This window comes from Labrus bergylta, chromosome 11 (genome assembly GCF_963930695.1).
Source record: "Labrus bergylta chromosome 11, fLabBer1.1, whole genome shotgun sequence".
Classification (NCBI taxonomy): Eukaryota; Metazoa; Chordata; class Actinopteri; order Labriformes; family Labridae; genus Labrus; species Labrus bergylta.
In genome coordinates, this window is record NC_089205.1 from 2,912,103 (window position 1) to 2,937,269 (window position 25,167).

Consider the following 25,167-nt stretch of genomic DNA (forward strand, 5'->3'; position numbering starts at 1 on the left):
TCTGTACCAGTGACAACGTTCTTTTACAAGAGCAGGACGTTGTATTCCACATCTAGTGCATTCGCTAAAATGGTTTATCAGAATCAGAACTGGAGGGGGAAATTTGGATAAAGTCAAGACAAATATCTTGCCAAAAATATTTGATGGTGTACGTTTCGCTCATTCCAAGAGTAACGCAAGTAGACTTAAAGCTGTAGTTGAGTGGTTTCAGCATATTAACCCAGGAATACACTGACTATTTTGCATATTGAAAACATTGCTGAGAGAACATAAAATCATTCAATGGTCTCTTAAATGTGTCATATTGAGAAGATACTGAGCTGGGGAACACAGGACCCTGGGAACATTAGACTCCAGGCCATTTACAACCCTCAAACCAGAGGAACGACTTTGGCCTGTGTCTGCTTGTCACTATAACATTTGCAGCATTCTCCTGCGACAACAGCAACAGGTACGAGGCTCTGTGCTCCCAACTTTTATACAGTCTATTTAAGAAAATCATTTTCTTAAAATAAATGACTGGTGATACATCATTTGGGTCGTTCTTACACAGTTAGTATACTTGAGCTAGCAGTCATGTCAATTTATAAATTTAAAAGAAAAAGGGAAATACTCTGTGATATATGGTGAAGACTGCTTATATTACATGCAACTTCTTATGTGTGTTTGTTCACCTGTTTCTCATTGTACAACATCATGGCTTGCCCACAGTTAAGTTACTCTTAAGTTACAACAAGTTGTTGAATGTGTTTGAATCTTGTGTTTAACAGAATCAAACCAGAACATTGTCAGAGGACGTAATCATGGCTCATGAACCAGGCCGTGGAGACAGCATTTCCCCATCAGGTAAATAAACTCTTCCACACATTTAATGAAAAAATATTTGAAAAAGTGTGAATTATTCTTTGGATCCTTATTATTTTTTATTTTTTTTCATATTTAAAAATAAAACACTATATTTTGAAAACTCATTATTATAGCTTTCAAGACAAAAGCTAACATTGGCTTTTACTTCTTTCACATTACTCCTTCTGCCAACGTCCTTTAATAGTGAAGGTACAGTAGGAGTAGAGTGTGTTCCTCACTTATAGTGGTAGCCAAGGTGTGACTGAACGCTTACCTAAGCTTTTTTTGTGACTAAATTGGGGGTACTTAATACGTTTTTAAGTATGTTGTTTAATCTTTGAAAAACGTTCTCCTCCAGATTTTTACTACGTATTTTTGCGGTTTTGGTTACTGATCAAATCAGAAGAATGTTTGACATAGTTCATTAAAAATATTCCTAATTTTTGTATTTTTATTTTTTTTAGCTTGATTTGAAGAACACATGATAAGTTTTGTTTCTTAACATTTAAATTCCCTGCTCTGTCCACTCTATAGGCACAGTAGGCTTCACAGCCAAGCTGAATGTCTCTGATAGCTACCCCGCTCACTCTGGAGTCCTGAAGTTTGGCACTGTACTGGTCAACGAGGGAGGAGGCTACTGCCCTAACACAGGCATCTTCACCTGCCCAAAGGATGGCCTCTATCACTTCACTGTGCATGCTTCTGTGTATGGGCGTGGCCAGTGTTTTATAATCAAAGACGGAACCAAAGTAGTGTCTCTGTATCACACCACTCTGCCTGATAAATGTAGCCAAGTGGCGAGTGTGAGCAGTGTGATCAAACTGTGTACAAATGAAAAAGTCTGGGTGAAACTCTGGGGGCCTGGCAGAAATGATATCTTTGCAACTGAAGATAATGACACTGTGTTTGTTGGAATGTGTTTGGGTTGATGAGTGAAGTGTCAAAATGTCAATAAAGTTCTTGACAATAATTATAAGGCTTCAATTCAGTTTAAATAGAAGAATTAGGGGAGGACATTTAAGTTGTACGAATTGCAAAACCGCTGAAAAATGAGCAATAGTTAGAGAGGATGCAGCTACTTTGAAAGTGACCACAGATGGGAATGGAATCAAGAGGTAAAATACAAAATGTGCAATGAATGTGTGATACAACGCTGACTGAAAAAGATTACAACAAAAGGAGTGAGAAACAGGGTGAGACTGGAACTTTGCAGATTGACATAGACGAGGCATAAATAGGCCTACATAGGTTTGTATTTATTTATCTTATATTTTCCTTTCCTTTTTTTTTCTTTCTACTCTTTTCTTTCATTATTTTAGCCTATTTTATATAATTCTGGTGGGAATTGTAGAAGTGGATCATTTCTAAATACTCTGGTACAGTAGGTGGCGGTAGACACCTTCAAATTGGGAGTGCAATCCGCCAAAAAAAAAACACGAAGAAGATTTAAAAGGCGTTACCAACTGCACAATCAACAACAAACGGCTGAGAGTTAAGCCACAGACTTAATTATTCACTATGTTTTACTAAACTACTTACAAACGCAATGCACTGGAATGCTAGGTTGATGACTACTTTGTACTTAAGTGCACTTTGCGATCGGGAAAAGAGAGGCAAAGGGAGCTGCAGAAGCAGCCCCACTCCCTGTGCCAAACGCCACCTTTCATATGATACCTTCAAAGACGCATCCACGCAGGCCATGGCCCTTTCTGAATTGTCACAGTTCAGTATGCAGTACGTACTATTCAGTATGGAGTTTCAGTATACTGAACTTTCGTGGTCATTCAGTATGCATTTTTTGGGTCCACCTCAGTATACTGAACATTTCAGTATGGATACTAACTTCCTGGTTTCATGCAGTATGGATCGGATGCGTGCTTTCAGGAAATGAATTGTATTTTACCACCCACAATGCTGTGCGAAATTAAATGTAAATCGTCATTTCACGTGCGCCTCCAAATCAAAACAAACGAGCGTGGATTAATTTAATAAATTTTTAATCTAGAGTTAAAGTCCCGACTGAAATCACTACTTTTAATTAACAACAGAAAATATAACAAATATCTGCATTATTATAAAACCTTTCCCACTCTATTTAAATAATGATTTCACTATTTAAATGTGTCTTTATTGGTTTATTTTATATTCTGTATATTACTGTCTTTCATTTGTTCTTTTCTTTATGTACTGTATGTTATTTAGTTATTTAATCTGCCTTTTACTTGATTTACATTGTGATATTGTTTTGTTTACCTGACTGTATATGCGCATTACTATTCTTGAATAAAGCTAAACAAAAAAACAAACAAAAAAAACGGGTGAATGCGGCCAGTTCGGCCCGTCCTCCTCTGCCCCTGGTAAAATACAATTCATTTCCTGAAAGCACGCATCCGATCCATACTGCATGAAACCAGGAAGTTAGTATCCATACTGAAATGTTCAGTATACTGAGGTGGACCCAAAAAATGCATACTGAATGACCACGAAAGTTCAGTATACTGAAACTCCATACTGAATAGTACGTACTGCATACTGAACTGTGGATATTCGGAAAGGGCCCATAACTCCACAAGGCTCCGCTGAGGTTAGTGTCATACTAGCCAACAGTGTCCGGTTTTAGCTGAGGGTGCTGAGAGAAGGCTTTCTATATGATGACGTCAGTCAAATTCTTCTTGTACTTTGTCACCTGTCACAGATTTTCAAAATAAAATATGGAATATAACCAAAATATCAAAGCTCTAATTGAAATTTGAGCAGAACTTAACTTTATTTTTCTCAAAAGCTATACAGTAAATTCTAAAGGCATTCTGCAGATTTTTCGAAGTAAAACATTAAATGACTAAAATATCAAAGTGTCTCTATGTAATTTCAACAGACTTTACCTTTATTTTTCTCAAAAACTATATAGTAATATCTGCTGAAAAGTCTCATGTCCACAGCCAGGGACACAATCCATTGAACGATCTTTGTCACCTGTCATAGATTTTTCAAAAATAAAATATTGAATATGACTAAAATATCTAAGTGTCTCTGCAGTTTTAGCAGACTTTACCTTTAATTATCTCAAAAACTATACAGTAAATTCTGCTGAACATTCTCAGGATGACAGCCAGGCACATGAGGAACAAGAATCCATTGAAAGTTTGTTGTCACCTGTCACAGATTTTTCAAAGTACAATATTAAATGACTAAAATATCAAAACTTTTCTATGCAATTTGAGTAGACTTTACCTTTAATTATCTTAAAAACTATATAGTAAAATCTTATGAAAATTCTCATGTCCACAGCCAGGGACACGAGCAACAAGAATTTGATTTTGTCAACTGTAATAGACTTTTCAAAATAAAATATTGAATAGGACCGAAATATCATAGCTCTCATTGAAATTTGAGCAGAATTCAACTAGAATCAAAACGGAGGAAGGGCCCTCGCACCCTGTGCATGTTGGGGTGTGTCGCGAGTGCAGCAGCAGCAGGATTTGGCTAAGCAGCCGGCCACACAGTTAGATTTGTGTAAAAGTCGTAGTACTGGCAAGTTCAAAAACACTATGAGATTCAGAGAATATTGGTATGCAGAGAGGTTCATGCCGGAACTGTCATGATGCACAGCTGCAGTGTGCTGCTGCATTGCCGTCTTTTGCCGTTTTTACATACGAACCCCTGAAAATATGCAGCTAATAGTCATTTAAACATTTGTAATGTGTCATTTATAAATTCTGGGCTACAATGCACAGGCCGACAGACAATAAAGGCATCAATAAAGCGTGTTGAGGATCTTAAAAGAAGCATCTCTCGGACTGGAGGAGGCTGGCTGCATCCCAGCCTGAAATGATCTAAGATAGAGGAGTTGTTTCTTTCATAGGTTCAGCCTCAATATCAAGCACAACTGTGCTGCACAAACAGACTCCCTTCTTCCCTTTAATATGAGACTAAAAGAGATGATTGAAAACTTGAAAAGTGTTGCATCAAATGAATAAGGGTGTTTGACTAAATGTTGTGTGATGTGCATTCCTCATCTGAATAGCTCACTTTCCAAACATAAGAATTTAACACTTACATATAGGAAGGTTTTCGTCTTACAGCCCCCAGAGGACTTGTTTCTAATGTCACATGTAGACTGGTCTAAGTGCGTGTGCTGGATTTATTTAATATGGCACATCAGCATGTTATTGATTATATAAATCTACGGACATACTGATTAGCTATGATGTAAAATATTTTTCTGTATGCTTAAAGGGGTTAGCTGTTACACACAAAGCCCAGGTTCATACAGTCAAATTGTTTGGAGTAAAACAGCTGTTTGTGATAAATACTGAGCTCAATCTCAGTTGTTTAAACAAATATTTACTCTTTCAGAGGCTTAAAGTTTTATTTAATTTCCTCTGGAGGTTTTTCTGTCCCTTTAAAGTAAGTGATTTTAGTTTTTCTGTTTAAATTTCTCTCAATCATTTTTGCAGGGATATTCCTGTGCCAAGAGAGCGTTTACTGAAATCAGCCTCTCTAGTCACCACCAGATGGCAGCATTGCCTTAATTTTAGAGATTTGAACTGAATGTCTTTTGATTTAACATGTACAATACCCTTTGTCGTGTAATATTTTGATAGACAGTCATCATAAATGCATGTATTGGTAATAGTAATTCATTACTACAAAGTAGTAAGAGATTTATGTTTTTATTGATATATTTGTAACCTTTTCTTTAAATTTTCTTGACATTTATAATTTTCAAAGCAAAATAAAAAGAATATGGCAGAATTCCTGTTGGGTTTTTCCTATGGGTGTATGTGGATTTTTTTGTAGATCCTGACATGGTTAGTATACATAAAAAAATGTCACGCATGTAGGTGAAAAAATCCTCTATGGGGATGCCTTTTGGAAGATTTTACAGGGGCGCAACCAGACATCAAAGTTTGACAGTACGCCGATGCAACGCCCTTTTTATGTAGAATCAGGTAGATCAAAACTTTAAATCATCGATATGTCAAGAATACACTGACCGACTCTGGAGATGATCAGTTGTACGGGGCCTCAAAAAAGTATGTCAAAATAAACAGCCTGTGAAACGCAAAATTTCACCATTATTTCGAAATCAAAAAAATTATGTCGGGCTTCCTGTTGGGTTTTGACAATTGATGCCATAGTATTTTATGTAGGTCCTGACATGGTTAATATGCAGAAAACAATTAATGAATGTAGGTGAAAAAACCTCTATGGGGAGGTGTTTTGGGAAACATGTCTAGAACACACTGACAATTATCTAAATAAAACTATTCAATAAAACAATCTTAAAATGTAAAGGGCTATTACAATTGTTGTAATTAAATTCTTATTAGGGCCCGAGCACCGTCCTCGGAACGAGGACCCTATTGTAACCCAAGGAATTAAAATGATTTCTTTCAGGCAATTCCAACGCATTTTTGGGGGCCTGAACGTCCGTGAAAACTTACAGAAATTTGAATGAAAGTGGCTCGGTACATGTACATTAAAAAATGGCTCTACGGTGCCCCCAAACGTCAGTCAGGGCACTGTGCTTAACCTACAGCCATGAAAACTTTATATGTATATGTATGTTGGTGAGACAAACAAAAAGTTACGTTATGACCATACTTTTAAATGTACAGGAAGCCCACTATTTTCACTTCAATTTCAAAATAAGATGATTTTGCGCTACCTATTTGAACGAATTCGTCCGAGAGCGTTCATCCGTTCGACGAAAACACAATGTTAGTGTGTTCTCCTGTTGTGCTCTGCACATTATTTCGTGAAAGGGCGTGGCCGTGGCATGCTTGCAAAGTTTGATGTGCATTTTGGCAACTTGCCAAAAAAGAAAATGCTTATATCTCAGCTATGCAGTGTTCAATCAAATCCAAATGTGTCATGCATGACACGGGGCCCGTCCTGAACACATCCATGATTTAAATTTTTGGATAAGTCACAACGCCACCTGTTGACAACAGGAAGTTACTGCGTCTCAATTAGCGGTAGCCGTTGCTACACAGTAGCTAATTTTCCCCTCAAAATTGGTGTGGACCATGCTAACACCTTGGCCATACAACCCTTTCAAGCTCAAACACCTACATCCAATGCTGTCGCCATACAGATGCGTTGTTCGCCATCAAACAAGAAGTCGGTTTTTCACTGGCTTAACATAGTCGTTCAGTCCTGAAACTTCATACATATGACAGGAAGTCCACAAATTAAAGTTTAATTTCACAATAATGGCCCAAAATCACCGATTTCAGCCTTCCTATTTTAACGCACCAGTCCGAAAGCGCTCATCCGGTCAACGCAAACTTAGTGTCAATGGGTATTAGACAGGTTCAACATAGCCCACTGTATGGCTTAAGAGCAAAGTCATAGTCAATAAAGATGTAACAATTAGCTCCACACGTTTCACACGGGTCAAAGTCCTGAATGAATAACAGGCCAAGTGTATTGAATAAATTGAACAGATCTTTATTGTCATTTCTATAAAACAACAAAAGAACTGTTGAGCAGCGCTCGTCTTGTATTGCTCTACACTCCTTGTTGTCTCAAGTCATAAAGGTCATTGATAATAGTCATTCTTCATTTTGCAGTCCTCATGCAGCCCGCCAAGAATCAGCAGCTTAAATGGAGCTATAATGTTGTTGTAGCCAATCAAAATATTACTGCCTTTATTCCTTGACCTTTAATACTAGATCCTTCGATGACCTCAAAGATTTACAATGTTACCATAAAGAGGCGCAAAACTGCTGAAATCATGCAAAATCGCTACAAAGATGCACAGTACAGTATTTACAAGACTGAAAGCTCATGCCTGAATGATCATATTTACTTGTTTACTGCGTACATTATTCATTTTCCAAGGAGAGAGCTGATGTGCTGACGTTAGCTTAACCTCAACCGTTGAATCAATGTCAATAAACCATGATATCATGTAGCTGTCATTTCACATAAAGTGACGAGTGCTTTTAAATATCTGTAATTGCAGTGGCATTATTGAATCTAAATCGTTAGAAGATACACTACTCGTGGAGTTACAGCTACATGTTACTTAATAAAGCGTAACTATGAAGATTTGTCCTCTTGCTCACAAAATCATCATTTAGCCACTTACTCTTAATTTTACCTCTTGATTTTACCTCAGTGAAAGGAGGCGAATACAGGGGTGATGTGCTCTTGCTTGCGTGTACCTGTTAAAAATCTTGCAGCAACGTTCTGGACGTACTGTAGCCGTGAGAGGGAGGACTGATTGACTCCCATATAGAGGGAGTTGCAGTAGTCAAGGCGGGAAGTAATAAAAGCATGAATAAGCTTTTCTGAATCTTGGAAACATAAAAAGGGTTTTACTTTTGGTAAGGACCATAGTTTGAAAAAGCAGCCTTTAACGACTGAGTTGATTTGTTGCTAATTTTACATAGGTTTTAATATAATTCGGGGAAAATACGTATTACAAATATTTAATTTATAAAAAATCTCAAAATATTTTTCAATTCATTTCCTCCTTCCCAAAACGTCTCACGGGCCCGTATGTTTGACATCCCTGCTCTAAGACATCCAAATTAAGTAATGTTTCATGTTCAGGGAAACTACGTAAATCAGTTGGGTCAACCGTGGTGTAGAGAAGGGACACACTCTCACTTCTTGCACCTGTGAATACTGTGCTGTTTCCAACGAAAATTATATCTGGGGTATTTATCTCCACATCTGTTGCTTCTGCTGGAGAGCTGTGATGGTTATCAGATCTAACATGTGTGTTTTCACCTTCTGTGGTTGCATCACTATCTTCCTCCTCCAGATGTATGTCTTGCTTCTTGGTTGTTAAATAGAAACGTAAGAGAGGTAACTTTGTCTTTTCATACAGTTCTCTAACTGTGATAGTATCGTCCAATGGATGCTGCTGAAAATCGGTCAGATCAATGTCAAAATCAGTAAGGGTACCCTCTGCATTTTTTCCATCTGGAAAAAACAAGTGCAGAGCCTTTTCTAGCAAGTTCTTTTTTTTACTTTACTTTGAGACACTCTTTTTTCTGGTCCCTCCACCCTTTTTGGTGCGTACCTGCACAAATCCTCCTTCTCTGAAATGCATCCATCCTATCTCTATTTTTCTCTGATTCTTTAGGGCGTTCTTTGGAATAGTGTGATGTTCTCTTTCAGGCACATGATCACCCTTACTTCTTGAGAGTTTTCCTCTAAGCCAATCAAAAACCTTCATCTTGCAACTCCTTGGTTTGTTTTCCTTGCATCTGCAGTATCCAAAAACAGCCAGCCGATCACCATATGATGGCAGATAATCCCTTAGCTGTTCATCTGTCATGAGGTTTATGACACTGGTATCAATCTAAAAGTGAGAAATATTTAATTAATTATTTGGTAAAGTGCTTTCAATTATAATAATGAACAACCTGCATAAAGCCAAACATATTTGTGAAGCTGATCTCAACTTTTGTTTTTTAATATTAATATATGATTCAGTTCCTATATAAGTACCTTCTCCTGTTCCATTCGCTGTACGTCTCAAGTAGTCCCTGAGCTCATCCATCTTGTTACAGTTCAAAAACCCTCTGCACCTATGTTAAATAGAATTAAAGCGCAAACATTATAACCTTAAATACATAAAATCTCTGACAGTTCTTTCCTACCAAAATATTTTCCTTTGTAGTTTTGGTTTTTAAGCATCTTTCCAGTCAATGTTTAGATAAGCAAAAACCTTTTGTTTTACTATAAAGAAAGGGAGCAGTCTCATTTTGTGTTTCATGTCTCTGGTAGTGTTTTTAAAAAATAAGTCACCTGATCAAAACCTGACCTATGATGCTATTACAAACTCACTACTTAAAATGGGTAAGAAGGCATAATCACTCCATTTGATTTAATGTGAAGCAGCTTATGACAGCACTGATTGATCAAGTAGGCCTACCTTAAAAAAAACTATAGCTTGTAATAACATGCATAGCTGGATGTTGAATCAATTATCAATAAAATACAGAAGCCTTGATCAACAATACATCTTTTCAAAATATAAATATGTTTTTGTAAAATATAAAATGGTAAAATATTCTGAATGTTTTAATGAATTACAGCATCATAAAATGTTATCGCCACTGTTACAGAGTAGCAATGAAAAGAACACAGGTGTCTGGTCTGTGGGGGCCCGGGGCCGGTGAGGAGATGAAGCAGCACGTCATTTTCAAACAGTAAAAAGTAAAACCCCCTCCTGACATTACCCAGCGCCGAGGTGACTCGGCAACTAGCTGAGATATCCATGCATAATCAGTGCTAGCATTGACACCGAGGCATACGAGGTCCATGATACGTCTGTGTGCATCTGCATAACTATTCAACAGATTTCGGGTCTTCATGGCTTTAGGTTACATGTATCGTGATGACCCCCCTTACTCCTTACTCAGAGAGCAATGCGAAGGCCGATAGCCGCCTCACTGCAACACTTTGTTTACGTTTCAGGGACACCATCTAGTACCGTGAGCCTACAAAATAACTGTGTAGTAGCCTATAGGCTACATTGACATTTGCGTCAACGTCAGCGCTACGTAAACAGTAATGTAATGTGTTTAGTTCTAACGACAACCGGATTAAAAGAGACAACTATTTATCAGCATCTAACATTTAATACATTTGGTAGAATTAGTTACCTTGTTTAGGATTGCATAGCGTTTACATAGTTGGGCGAGTGAGGGGACGCAGGGACTACAATGCCAGCTGGAGCACATGACTTTACTATCTCGTAATTTCGACTTTTTATCTCATAATTATGACTTTATGATCTCGTAATTATGACTCCACACATCGGAGGACAACACAGAGAACATGACAGCTACTTTGTGTTTTATATTGTGTCATGTTAGTCAGATACAGACAGAACACTCTGGATTTCTCCATAATGAAGGCTGTCGGCGTTGTGTAACCACGTGCTTGTGCTTGTGCATGAAGTGTACCGTGCGTGGAGGGCCAGTGAGACCGCGCCCTCACTGGCCCTCCGTACCGTGCCCAAGCACGCTTCAACCCTAAAGTCCAGTTCGTTTGGGCAGTGTGACCGCTCCGTATCGTGCTCAGGCACGGTACACTTCCTTGGCTTTGGCACACTTTGGAGAGGTGTGCTTCTGCACGGTACACTTCATGCAAGAGTACAAGCACGTGTGCATGAAGTTAAAAATCTCAGAAACCTGTCAAACAGGAAACACAACGACCCTGAAAACAAAGAACTGCTTCATGAATGTCATGATTTGGTTTCTTATTTTCAGAGTTTAGATTTTCTTGTTGTTTTTAGTTCTCATTCTTCCCTGATGGTGTTGTTTCCCTTGTGTGTTTTCTAGGTTAGTCTTTAGTGTTTCATGTGTTATTTTGTAACTTCGTATGCTAGTGTTTCTTTATGTTCTAATGTGTTTTGTTTCATTCTTGAGTTCTGTGTGTCTTTAGAGTTTCCTGATTTAGTTTGTAGTTGTCCTCACTGTTTCTTATATTCCTACCGCTGTGTGATCGCCCTGATTGTCCTCTCCTGTGTCTTGTTAGTCTCACCTGTGTCTGATTACCCCTGTGTCTATTTAGTCTCTGTGTTTCTCCCCCTCTGTGTCAGTTTATTGTATGTTGTGGTTTGTCGTATGTCAGTTTAGTCGGCAGTTTGCTAGTGTCTCCTTGTTTTTTCGTGTTTTGGACTTTTAATCTGTATTTTAAATATATCGTTTTTGTTAGATCTGCATCTGGGTCCTCCTCTCAGATTGTCTCAAACCTTGACAATGAATACCTCATTGCCCTTCAACAATATGAAAAGATAATCAATCAGAAGGAGGCTCAAAACACAGACAATGAATTAGGTAAAATTTAAAAGGCAATAGATTAAACTGTTTTCTTGAAGCTTTGGACAAAATTTAACCAAGGCAACCATAAGAATAACCTTGCCATTCAGAATGGTGACATTTGAAAAAGCTACTTCTCCTCTTTATATGAAAATCCAGAACAATATGGTTTGCACATGCACTTCAATAGACAAATTGAAATCATTAGAAAACATTTTTAAAGAAAATCAAAATACTTTGGACAGTCCCATTTCAATGGAAGAACTACAGTACAAAATGTCTAACCTGAAAAATGGAAAGGCGTGTGGTATCGATGATGTCCATGCTGAGACCTTAAAACATGGCAGCAGTGAACTTCAAGCAGCTCTGCTTCAATTATTTAATTTAGTATTAAAAAGTCACTTAAATCCTGATATTTGGAACAAGGGTCTGATTACTCCTATTTTCAAAAATGGAGATAAACTGAATCACAATAATTATAGAGGAGTCTGTGTCAGTTCCAATCTGGGGAAACTGTTTAAAAATGATTTATTACCAAACTAAATACAAATGGTTAACACAAAACAAGTTTCTTCTACAAAACACAAAACAAAAGAGAAGCCAATCTATATCTTGAACAAAAGTAAAGCACTAACAAGCAAGAACAATAAGGCCTCAATCAAAACACACCCCTTCCACAGAAGGATCACACAGAACTTTATCGCCTTCCACAGAAAGATTACACAAGAGTTTCTCAGCCCCTGATTGGTTAATAGCCACAGGCGTGGCTGGGCACACTGGGGCTGAGGAGCAACACATGGGGAGCAAACGAGAGAGAGAGGTAGGGAGAAAATATTAAAGAACACACACAACACTACCGCACGTATCCGCAACTAAAACCTGCCCTCACTTCATGTTTTTAAAGAACAAAAGTAGGTTGGCTGTGGTCCTGTGAATTTTCAGCAGATTCTACTGTTTAGTTTTTCGGACAATTAAAGGTAAATTCTGCTCAAATTCAGATTAAACTCAAAAATGTAATTCAAAATAATGAAGATACAACCTGATATATGATACATCACAAAACAGCAAAAAAAAATAAGCAAACATAACAAATTATTTTCAAGCCTGGTTAGTTTTGACTAGAGAAAATGCTGTGCCTAGACTTTATTTCTAACCATCCCGTAAAAGGAGAATGAAATTGCCTGCTGGCTGTGCCAGGTATTTGCATGTTAGTTTGCCTAAGTTGGACACCAACATGTTTTTATAATGCAACATATCTAAGACATTATTTACATAGATAGTAGATAGACTACTGCCTACAAATAATACATTAAGAAAAAAAGTAAAGGCCAGCAAATGTATTTTTTTACATTTCCTGATCTGGTGAAATTATCTAATCTGTGACTTAAATCTGTTCTGATTAAACAAAACATAATGCCTTCTCAATTAAATGTTCTGTAACAGATGTGTATAGGACACAAAAACACAATTTGTTATTTTGGCCGGTAAAAAAATATGTTTGGCCAGTGAATTTTTTCATCTACCTGCCACCTTGGCCGGTGAGTCAAAAAGTTAATTTCAGACCCTGCTTTCAACGTTGTATACCCGCGTGCTTGTGCTCATGCATGAACTTTACCATGCCTATAAGCACACCTCTTTGAAGAAGAAATCTTCAAGAGTTGATCTGTTTTTTAAAGGGTATAAGCCTGGTTAGTTTTGACTAGAGAAAAGGACTAAGTAAAGTCTTAGTGTTCACTCACATGAGACAGTCTGTACCATGCCCAAGCACATTTGACCCCCAAAGCCCAGTTTGTTTGACTAGTGTTAATGGTACCATGGTACACTTCCATGCCTTGACACAGAAGGGGTGTGCTTTGGCACAGTATGGTTGATCATGCACAATAATGTTACAATGTTACAATTCACTTAGCAGATGCTTTTATCCAAAGTGACGTACATCAGAGAGTAAGTACTAATCCATTCATACACTGCCACTGAAGCAGCGGGAGCAATGCAGGGTTAAGTGTCTTGCCCAAGGACACATCGGACATGTTGCTCAGCTGGGGATCAAACCCTTGACCTTCCGGTTGAGATAACCTTAACGATGACACTGTTCCTCTCAATAATCATTTTGAACAAAAGCTGCAAAGGATTCACATTGTTCCGAAGCAGAGGTCGAGTTTACTTGAAAACTGTTTTTAATTGTTAACACCTTATTTTGAAAAACGGATGTGTATCTCATAACCAGTTTTATGGTAAGACTTTGGTATTTAGGACTTTTGTTCGGAAAAGGAGATTTACTAAGGGGCAAATTCACTCTCCTGCTCGCTCTGGAGTCCGTAGCATTTACCATAGAGATCACGTGAGCACTTCAACTTTAGGGGCGGCTGCCTTGACCAATTTAAAAGCAGGGAGCGGCTGTTCACCTGTCACCTTCGCAGACGCATCGACGCAGACCGTAACTCCAAAAGGCTCCACTGAGGTTAGTGACATAGCCAGTGTCTGGTTCAGGGACGCTGGAAGTAGCCTACGTTTTAGTTGGGGGCAGCTGAGAGAAATCTTTCTATATGATGACGTAATTCTTAATGCTGCACAAATTCTTCTTGTATTGATTAATTTGAATGTTCAGGATTAGAACGGCTCACTTATTTTATTTTAACACCAGCAGACCTTTACCTAAAACCTAAAGTTCTCAAGTTGGCTATGACCACTTTATGGTTTATAGTTTTTAATAAACAGAGCAGTGAGGGTGACGTGCGGATCTGCAGACATGTAAGCGCACTTAACGCATGTTAAAGCGGTTTGGACAGCATCAGTCTGAGACAACAGTCTGCAGTGTCTTAAACTGAGTTACATTAGAAATGATGATCATTAGATGTTCCAGTTTCTTGACCCTCCATCTCTGTGCGTAACTGCACTGTCCCTCCACGACTCTCACTCGTCCGCATGTCTGTCTCTCACGGACCAGGCTGGCAGCACCACTTTTTAACAGCTTTTTCTCCCTCGTTATGTAAAAAAAAAAGACATTTCAAGAAAACGCTGATGTACCCTTAAGTAACATTAATACACTTTATGCAGTACAGATTTTATTTTAAAGATTCCTTTATTCTATCTACTGTAGGGAATGAGCAGAGGAGCCGGGCGGCGCGTCTCTAGCCAAATTGTATTTGCGCACCGTCACAAGCTGTTTTGACGTTATTACAAGGATGACAGACAAAACTCAAAAGTCTTGGGTAACATTTAATTATTCTGCTTTGTCTGTGTTTAATTTCTTAGGGAACGTTTCAAACTCTCGTAAACCCCTCCATGTGTGCGTAAAGATGAAAAGCTCCGAGCTGCTGTGAGTTATCACTGCAGGGAGTAATTGAATATATTCACAGAACACAAACTACAAGATAAACAACACAAAACCAGAGCTGCCGAAGATGTAGGCGGTCACTGTTTTGCTCTGTAATGCTTCATTAACTTCCAACCTCTTACATTACATGCAACTATATGTACTGTATGTTCACCTTTATCTAATTGTAAGGCTTGCACACAGTTAATACTCTTAAGTTACAAAACGTTGTTGTATGTTTTAATTTTTGTGTTAAACAGAATCAAACCAGGACATCATCAGAGGACGTAGTCATGGCTCATCATTGCCCATCAGGTAAATAAACAAACAGTTATTACAATATAATGATCTCCACCGACATCACCAGTCTTTTAAATATTTAAGAGACTAACTTTTAGTATAAAAATATTTGACAAATTGGCTATAATTAAATTATTTGTTTTGATCCTAACTTAATGACAATATTGACAGACAAGAGTGTTTGCCATATCTATTATTTATTTATCTTTGCGTGGTATGAAGAACACATAAGTTTTGTTTCTTAGGCACAGTAGGCTTCACAGCCAAGCTGAATGTCTCTGATAGCTACCCCACTCACTCTGGAGTCCTGAAGTTTGGCACTGTACTGGTCAACGAGGGAGGAGGCTACTGCCCTAACACAGGCATCTTCACCTGCCCAAAGGATGGCCTCTATCACTTCACTGTGCATGCTTCTGTGTATGGGCGTGGCCAGTGTTTTATAATCAAAGACGGAACCAAAGTAGTGTCTCTGTATCACACCACTCTGCCTGATAAATGTAGCCAAGTGGCGAGTGTGAGCAGTGTGATCAAACTGTGTACAAATGAAAAAGTCTGGGTGAAACTCTGGGGGCCTGGCAGAAGTGATATCTTTGCAACCGAAGATAATGACACTGTGTTTGTTGGAATGTGTTTGGGTTGATGAGTGAAGTGTCAAAATGTCAATAAAGTTCTTGACAATAAGATGTTTTTTTTGTGTTTTTTTGACGAAGATAAACTTTGGGTTCCATTACCACAGTTATACTGCACGGCTTCAATTCAGTTTAAACAGAAGAATTAGGTGAGGACACTTATTTTTTTTATTATCAATCAGGCTAATTTCCCAGAGCTTTTGCAGATCTTATACAAACAAAAGGATACAATATGATATCTGATTTGAATGTGATCATGAGATGGAATAAAGACAAGTTGTCCTCAGCAACAAATTAGAAAGATATCATGGCTGTTCCTGTTTGTAAGGGGAAAAGGAAGAACAAGGTGTTAAAAAGGTAAATGTAAAAGGTAGAAAGGTGTTTAGAGAACATTAAGGTTTGATCAGTCATGTCTTAACAAGACTGCTTTTAGTGGAAAACAAAACGTGGGAAAAATATTCATTGCAAAACCGCTCAAAAATTAGGGAAATAATTAGAAAGAAAGATAGTATGCAGCTACTTTGAAAGTATTAGAAAGACATTGGGAAGTGGGATCATGAGGTAAAACAACTGAAGAATGGGTAATGGATGCTATAAACTAAAGGGAACAATGTTAAATCCTCCAAAGCCTACCAAGTAGGCTACACTAGTAGTTAATTAGTCATGTCAGTAGTCTTGTTGGAGCCAAATTATGTGTTTGTTTTGTGTCATGGTATTTTCCTTATGGTTGTGTGTGTTGGCCCTCTACTGGGCACTATGTGTAGCCTGGGCGGATGCTGTGGTTAAAGTAAGGCTCCAGGTGAGGTGGGACAGGTGATTGAATGGAGGCAAACAGTTGTTTTTTTTTACCGTGTCAGCCTGTCGGAGTTAAACGCATCCAACGCGGATTTGTTTGTTTTATTTATAGACAGTGGTTCGTCATATTTTCCTTTATTTGATAAGAAGTGTTTAAAATAAATGGATTGAAATATCCAAATCAAATCATCAATGGACTGTGTTAATTTCTTCGAGCTAAGCACGCGTCCGAAAGCTTCCACATTCATCCCTCAAGTGACCTTTACAAACAATATTGGGTTTGTTAAAATTGGTCACTACAAGTCTCTTTTGCTTTCTTCAAATGTCCTTTTAAAATATGAATTCTTTAAAATACAACTGATATCAAACTTTTGTTTCACAGACTTTATCGTAAAAACAACGTATGCTCCTGTAGTCACCTTCAATCATTGATTAGAAGACCAAGCTATTTTTCGGTCTCCCGACCATGTGGAGGCGCTGTCTAAGAAATCGTCACAGCACAGTTGTTGACGCATGCGCATACGATCTGTTTTCAAACCGGTGGAAACGATAGTGTTTGTAGACGGGACGGAGCATCACGTTTCACGTTTCTGTATATCTGTATCACGTTTTGCTTCAAGCTATAGTTTATAAAATGGATTTAGAAACTGGAACATACGAGCCAGGGTTTGTTGGGATACGGTTTTGCCAAGAATGGTGAGTTTTTTGTCGGAATAAGTTTTAGATAAGCCAATTTAATAAGCTAGCTGTCCAACATTGAGCACCGAGTTCAGTAAACGCATGTTCAACCCTGACTGGCTTATTAGGAAAATTAGAGTTATAGTTAAGTTTAATTTCGTTAAGTAATATGAAGTCGGTGAAACAGACTAAATTCCCTGATTCTGTTTTTCAGTAACAACATGTTATACCCCAAAGAAGACAAAGAAAACCGTATTCTGCTCTACGCGGTAAGTTTCTGCTCACTAAACATTCACTACATGTCGCTCACTGCAGCGAGTATGATTGTGTTAATCACTTCATGACAAAGAAACCATGGCTTAAACGATCCCACAAATGTTAGCTATCTGTAATAAGCTGAGCACAAGTGATGATGCTGTTGGTGGATTCGTACTACACCACAACAAATTATACGTGGACATATCAGACACTAGACAAAGTAATTTACTTTGTTTTTAAACCAATTCGTTTTCCAGTCAAGTGGGTTTCTCAAACCTGACTTGGTTGAAGAATAAGATAGACTTTATTCATCCCACGAGAGGAAATGTAATTGTACACTCTGTCATTGAACATGCTAACACACACATCTCCTGAAATACACACACATGCACTAAAAGGATGCTGTGGACATTCACTAACAGAGCATGTCAGAGTGAGGGGGCTGCTCCTTCGCTGATGGGGGTTCGGTCCTTTGCTCAAGGGAACCTTGGCAGTGCTCATGAAGTGAGCTGGGACCTCTTCAGCAATTAGACCAAATTCCAGACTTGGTCAGCTCCGGGAATTGAACAGGCAACCCTCCAGTTCCTAACCCTACACAACCCATGTCCCTACACAACTGAGCTAGGTGACCCTGTATAATATTATTTGAAGAGAGAGAAATCATAAGTGGTATCCTTGATTGATTGATTGATTGATTGATATGCATACCAGATCATTGTAAGCAAACACATGAAAACCTATAATAATAATAATAATAATAACTTTATTTATATACCACCTTTTAAAAACACAGGTTTAGAAAGTGCTTTGACAAACAGCAAAACAAGAACAAACTAAACCAAACAACAGCAAGAACATAACAAATGCTAAATACTAAAAATAATTAAATACAGTTCAACAGAAAAGATCCCATAGTGCACGATACCCAACAGACATATATAACCTGACCATCACAAGAACCATCATAAGAACCCAGGAAACACAAGAACCATCATAAGAACCCAGGCAACACAAGAACCATCATAAGAACCCAGGAAACACAAGAACCATCATAAGAACCCAGGCAACACAAGAACCATCACAAGAACCCAGGAAACACAAGAACCATCATAAGAACCCAGGAAACACAAGAACCATCATAAGAACCCAGGCAACACAAGAACCCAGGAAACACAAGAACCATCATAAGAACCCAGGAAACACAAGAACCATCACAAGAACCCAGGAAACACAAGAACCATCATAAGAACCCAGGCAACACAAGAACCATCATAAGAACCCAGGCAACACAAGAACCATCATAAGAACCCTGGAAACACAAGAACCATCATAAGAACCCAGGCAATACAAGAACCATCATAAGAACCCAGGAAACACAAGAACCATCATAAGAACCCTGGAAACACAAGAACCATCATAAGAACCATCATAAGAACTCAGGAAACACAAGAACCATCATAAGAACCATCATAAGAACCCAGGAAACACAAGAACCATCATAAGAACCCTGGAAACACAAGAACCATCATAAGAACCATCATAAGAACCCTGGAAACACAAGAACCATCACAAGAACCCAACAACACGAGCTGAGACCAAGAGGAGCAAAGATTTAAAAAGATGTAAGAAACTAAAAGAGCTAAAAGCAAATAAAAAGAGAACAGCAATAAGAAGGTAAAAACAGTAAAAGAAATAGAAACAAGTGGTTAAAGGATCCAAAAACCCAAAACTATAATATTAATAATTGAGTGTAAAACAATTGCATATAATTATATACAATATGTATATTGAACTAAAGTAGACAAAAGAACAATACAAGTCTACAGGGATGGCTCGAAAGTTCAATTGTTGTCTATTGTGTAGCTCTTACAAACGACTAAACAAATATCCTGTGTACAGTGCAGGAACTGTGACTACCAGCAGGAGGCAGACAACAGCTGCATCTATGTCAACAAGATCACCCATGAAGTCGAGTAAGTAAAAACAAGTCGCACAAATTGTCCAACTAATCATAATGTGTTTTTCATATTTTTATTCAAACATTTACTTTAAACCCCCGAACAACAGTTAGTTACACCCCACCCCTCTTATAGATTACTTTTTTCAAGCAACATCAAATTGCATTTGAATGGATCTTGATTTTAGTAAATTAAACAAAATAAAAAAGTGCTGTTGAATTTCAGCAAGGCTTCAGTCATGGACTTGGGGCAGCCGGTTGCGTGCCTTTGTTAATCACAGTCAAACTGATTTTCAGTACATCCTCTCTTGTCCTAGTGATTTTACATAATAGTTGTACAAGCAGTATAACATGAAGTAATAAGCGACAGGGGATGAATACTTTTGTTGTAGACAGTTATTTAGTTTGCTCCTCAGACACAAATAGCTACACACACTTGGCTGGAACCAGACTTTGAGAAACCCAAAGTTGTTTTTTGCACTCGTGCTACTTAGTCTATCTCTACATGTAGACCACTGCAAACCAGCTGCTTAGTGCTATGCACATCTATCTGTATGTTCGATTTACCATGCAACCAGTGAAATAGGAGACAGCTGCTTTGGTGGTCTGTTTGATTCTGATGTAGCAGCTTGATTTATCTAGACAAAGACTGTCTGCTGTAATGTAATGTATAGTCAACTACAGGGACCATGCTCCAAAAGCAATACAGCAGAGAAAATGCTGTGCCTAGACTTTATTTCTAACCATCCCGTAAAAGGAGAATGAAATTGCCTGCTGGCTGTGTCAGGTATTTGCATGTTAGTTTGCCTAAGTTGGACACCAACATGTTTTTATAACGCAACATATCTAAGACATTATTTACATAGATGGTGTTTAGATATAATGGGTTACTTACAAATTCAAGTGTATGAAGTGCATGATTTCACTCTTCACCAAATAAGGCATACCATTCATAATAAGTCACTGTTTATAATGCCCTTTAATACATGACCGTGCACATTTCACTGATATCATGTTTCTCTCCAGTGAGCTGACGCAGATCATTGCTGATGTATCTCAAGATCCAACACTACCAAGGACAGAGGACCACCCCTGTCCCAAGTAAGTTTTACTGTTGTCAGCGTCAATGTGTCCATTTTGAAATCGCCAATAGTGTATTTTATTTTTTAAAGGGTAATAAAAACTCACCTTAGCAAAGTACCGTGCTTAAGCATGATTGTCCCCTCTTTTGGGGGTTTGTTTGACTAGTGTTAATGGTTCCATGGTACACTTCCATGGCCTTGACACAGAAGGGGTGTGCTTTGGCACAGTATGGTTGATCATGCACAAGTACTATAGACATGACCAATAACCTAAACAATGACACCGTTCCTCTCGATAATCATTTTGAACAAAAGCTGCAAAGGATTCACATTGTTCCGAAGCAGAGGTTGAGTTTACTTGAAATTTTGGACACATGCTAATATTCATGGTTGGCTGGACAAAGCCCCCAAGAACTCGGAGGTCTAAGGGAAAATCCACGACTCTCCAGTAGTACGATGTGATGATGCATGTACAAGAGGTAACCTACCCATCCCATCGTTTAGTACTTTTGTTTAACCAGGTACACACAATACTCTGCCCTCTTTGTCTTGGGACTGCTGATTTCTGACTGTCATTTTATTTTGAAATGGGTGGTGAAAAACTACTAAAACCAACATGTATTAAATTATACACAGGGCATAAAAGCTTTTTGGGATAAAAACTTTGTACATTAAATAACAAACCCTTTCTATTTAAAAGAAGGTTTTGGTTAAAACAAAATACTCGGCCGTTGTACCCCTACTTTTTTTTAAAGAGGTTATGCCATTCCCTCCGTGATTAAAATGATTGTAACATGTAATGTTGTGACTTTTAGTTGAGCAACTGTGATAGTAATGGTTTCTATTAATGTGCTATGCGTCTTCTCAGATGTGGCCACAAGGAGGCAGTTTTCTTCCAATCTCACAGTATGAAGGCTGAGGTAATGTCTCCGAAAACATTAAATACACAATGCATGGCCTAAACTTTAAAAGGATACTTAAGATTTTTTTGATGAAGTGTTGAATGATGAACTTATTTATAGTGAGTTTAAAGGAAGAATGTGCAACATTTTACACATATATATATCAGAAGTCAAGTTTCCTCTGTGTATGTCTCTGAGTTATGACTGTCTACAATGAGTGAGAAGTGTGATTACATGGACGGGATGGCCTTGTGTATAAAGCTGTTTTAGTAAAGGACTAGAGAGAAGAAGAATAACACAGTCTACTCACTGCTTATTTGGATGTCATGTAAGTGTGTTAAGATGACGGTCATTCTGTGTCAATGTGTTTGCAACATGAAGCTATGAGTTATCAAAGTGTGCTAACATTAGCATACTAACACAACAATGCAGGCCACAGGAAGTTGCAGCTCAAGCAAAGGACGATTTTGTCCACTGCTTGTGTTCAATGGTGCTTTACTGTGGTGAGTTCTAATTGATAACTCCGTCATGTGAATGGAGTGGAGAGGGGTTTGAGGTGTGCTGCTAGAGGAGAGCTGAGGCTTCAGAATAGCGGAGGTTTCGCTAAAACAGCTGTTTGTTATGGTTTAATGCTGGTGCTGAAGGGCAACATCTACTGGATCAAAAAGTTGCACATTCTTCCTTTGAATAAAAAACCCTGCTCAGTTTAGGTGTATGCTCCTTTGATTGTGGGAGATGCACTGTGAAGCACAAGTTCATACTGCTCCAAACTCTTGTCAACATTTAATAAAGCATTAACAGAAAATGCAGCATTGTGCCCATATGTGCACTTCTTTAAATGTGCTGCTTTAGAAGCTAATTGTGCATAATTGCTCGATGTGTGAGGAACCACCAGGATTACAATCAGACTTTAACCCTATAAATGCCAGAAATCATGTAATCAGACTGGCATTTCAATGGTTAAATTCCTGATAATTATTTAGTATTTGATAGTTTTGAGCAGGGCTGGAGTTCTTTAAGAGATTTATGCAAAAAAAATATGAATCTGTTCTATTTTTATATTAGTTTTTTGGACATTTTCACCCTCCAATGTCCAAACAGGGAACTATATTTTAAATCTGATGCTACACAAAAATTAATAAAGCAGCAAAGACAATATTTTGGATAATCTTTGACATATCTAAGACTGATTTTTTTAAAAATCCCCCAGCCACCAAATATTCGTTATATGGATAATAACTCATTTTTGTGTTATTTTCTTAAATAACAACAGTGACATCATGTAATCAAACTGGCATTTAAAGGGTTAAATTCCTAAAAATGATTGAATGTTTGGTAGTTTTGAGCAGGTCTGAAGTTGTTTAAGAGATTTATGTAGAAAAAAATATAAATCTGTTTTTTGGAAGTGGACATTTGCTTCTGACTTAAGAGGGTAGTAAATTAAACTGATGCCTGAGGGAGTAGTAAATGAAAAATATGTTTCTCCTGACAGGATGCTATGAGACTGTACTACGTCTGCACGGCCCCTCACTGTGGACACAGATGGACAGAGTAAAGTGGATAATTATGACTGGGACAATCATTTGTATTTACAGTAAAAATTAGAAGTCTCAGATGCGGGTCTGTTTTCTTTTAGTCTCAGTGTGCAGTTTGTTTTCAAACAGCAGCACTGATATGTTTATTTACATGTCTTTGTATGATGACTTACAGTTTGTTAGAAACCATCTTTTGAATATGATGTATTAATAGTTTATTTTTAAGTTGTCATTTTGAAGTGTTTTGTTAGATTAAAAGAATCACTTTTTTCAAATGTCTTTGAGTCTTTTATGAAACTGTGTAACACATTCTGAAAATCAGCAGACAACCCCAGAGTTGTACCACTTCCTGTTTCCTCTAATGGTAAAGCAATCGTGTCACTTCATTTTTCAACAATGATACTTCTGAGTTCATCCTAAAATGTCCATGACTCCTGACATCATTTTGGAGCAGTCATGCCTGATCAGTCGGACACAAAGAGCAACAGGTTTTCTGTCACTGTGGCTGTCTGACTGTATCCACTCCACTTCCTTCTTTCACAAACATGTATATTCCAAACAGCCTGTGGGGCAACTGTTGAATATTACTCTGCATACACCACTTGTTGGTAATACTGTGTGTGAAGATTAAAAGGACATGTATCCACAAGGAACACAGAATAAGGAAGTTGTACTTCCCATGACCACACCTCCTCACACACATTCCTTGATAATGCATCTGCATCGTCTGCTGCTGATCATTCAAGAACACTACAGGCATCTGGAGGTATGGCCCAACAAGGTAATGCAACGAACAACATGCTGATTATGACACAAGCCACCTTTTGATATTTAGAGTTTGGTTATTAGAAAATGCCTTTTATGCTCTTGAAATTGCTTTTCAGTGAATGTTGTTTCGAGGGAGCAGTGGGGAGCAGCTCCCCCTCGGAAGAAGGAGACTTTAAAAGGCTTTGCTAAGAAAGTAGTTATACACCATACTGCTGTCCAAGCATGCAAAGACCTGAACGAGTGTAAGACCCAACTGGTCAGCATTCAGAGAGGGCATATGACGGACAAAAAATTTGACGACATTGGATACAAGTGAGTAGGTTTAACAGTCGAGGCATATGTAATCCCTTAAAAAAGTATTGGATGTATGAAGTGTTTGATGGATTTTAATGCTAAAGTGTCCTTTATTGTGTTATGTGTTTTAGTTTCCTTGTTGCAGGTGATGGCACAGTGTTTGAAGGCCGTGGCTGGGGTGTGGTAGGAGCGCATGCCAAAGGCAATAATCATGACTCATTGGGGATTGCCTTCATGGGCAATTTCAACAGTAAGTGAACTCATTTACTGTTTTTCCTGCATATAAAGCTGCAGCTTTCAGAAGCCTTCACGGTGGTTGTATGAAATCTGTTGCTGTCGATCAAAAAAATTCAATTTAATCTGTTCAGTGTGCATATTCAGACTCTTTTATTTATTTATTTATTTATTTTTTTTTTTTTTTTGATTTCAGATGATACACCAAGCAAAGAGGCAATATCGTCAGTCAAACAGCTGCTGCAGTTCGGAGTTTGTCAGAGCTTTTTGGATCCAGAGTTTGTCCTGTTTGGGCACCGGGATCTGGGTTCAACAGAATGTCCCGGAGATCAACTGTATGCTGCTCTACCACAACTGAGAAATGCCAAATAAATCTCACTGCATATAAAGATGAAACTGGTGGAGAATTCTTTCACTACCTTCAATGGTAATTTCCTGTCTACATTATTTTATCCAGGTTCTACAAATTACTAAGAAAACAGGTTGAACAGGTTCCGCAGGCTTTACAGCGTGGAGCGTATACGTGGAGACTAAGAGCTTTTTACAGTTTAGAAACTGAAAGTCTTGTTAAAGTGTAGTCATGGCAGTTCAAATTTAATATTTATATGGTAGGCAATACATGTGACCTATAAAAAACTCCATATGAAATAAACCTGTTTTAATGTTGGGCTTCTGGCCTTTTGGAAAGTCATTCAACTTTTATTTAATCTCAAGAAATCATTGAGGGCAAGCCCTCATTTCCAATGGTGTCACAAAAACAGAGACGAAATGTATAAATTA

General features: G+C 38.0%; 2 protein-coding genes and 1 long non-coding RNA gene across 3 annotated transcripts; all 3 read left to right on the plus strand.

The window, feature by feature from the left end:
- Positions 1-14,065: 14,065 nt before the first annotated feature.
- Positions 14,066-15,258, plus strand: LOC110000364 (uncharacterized). Its single transcript, XR_010667139.1, has 3 exons — positions 14,066-14,100; positions 14,895-14,958; positions 15,216-15,258. It is a non-coding gene; the product is annotated as an uncharacterized lncRNA (long non-coding RNA).
- A 1,950-nt stretch (positions 15,259-17,208) lies between these two features.
- Positions 17,209-23,360, plus strand: polr2i (RNA polymerase II subunit I). The gene is made up of 6 exons (XM_020655616.3): positions 17,209-17,375; positions 17,572-17,626; positions 19,515-19,588; positions 20,599-20,673; positions 21,523-21,574; positions 23,049-23,360. The coding sequence occupies exons 1-6, from the start codon at positions 17,314-17,316 to the stop codon at positions 23,109-23,111; spliced, it is 381 nt and encodes a 126-aa protein (XP_020511272.1). The 5' UTR covers positions 17,209-17,313; the 3' UTR covers positions 23,112-23,360.
- A 134-nt stretch (positions 23,361-23,494) lies between these two features.
- pglyrp5 (peptidoglycan recognition protein 5) lies at positions 23,495-24,783 on the plus strand. Its single transcript, XM_020655615.3, has 4 exons — positions 23,495-23,872; positions 23,976-24,171; positions 24,285-24,403; positions 24,584-24,783. Exons 1-4 carry the CDS (start codon positions 23,860-23,862, stop codon positions 24,757-24,759), a joined length of 504 nt encoding a protein of 167 aa, XP_020511271.1. The 5' UTR covers positions 23,495-23,859; the 3' UTR covers positions 24,760-24,783.
- The last annotated feature ends 384 nt before the right edge of the window (positions 24,784-25,167 follow it).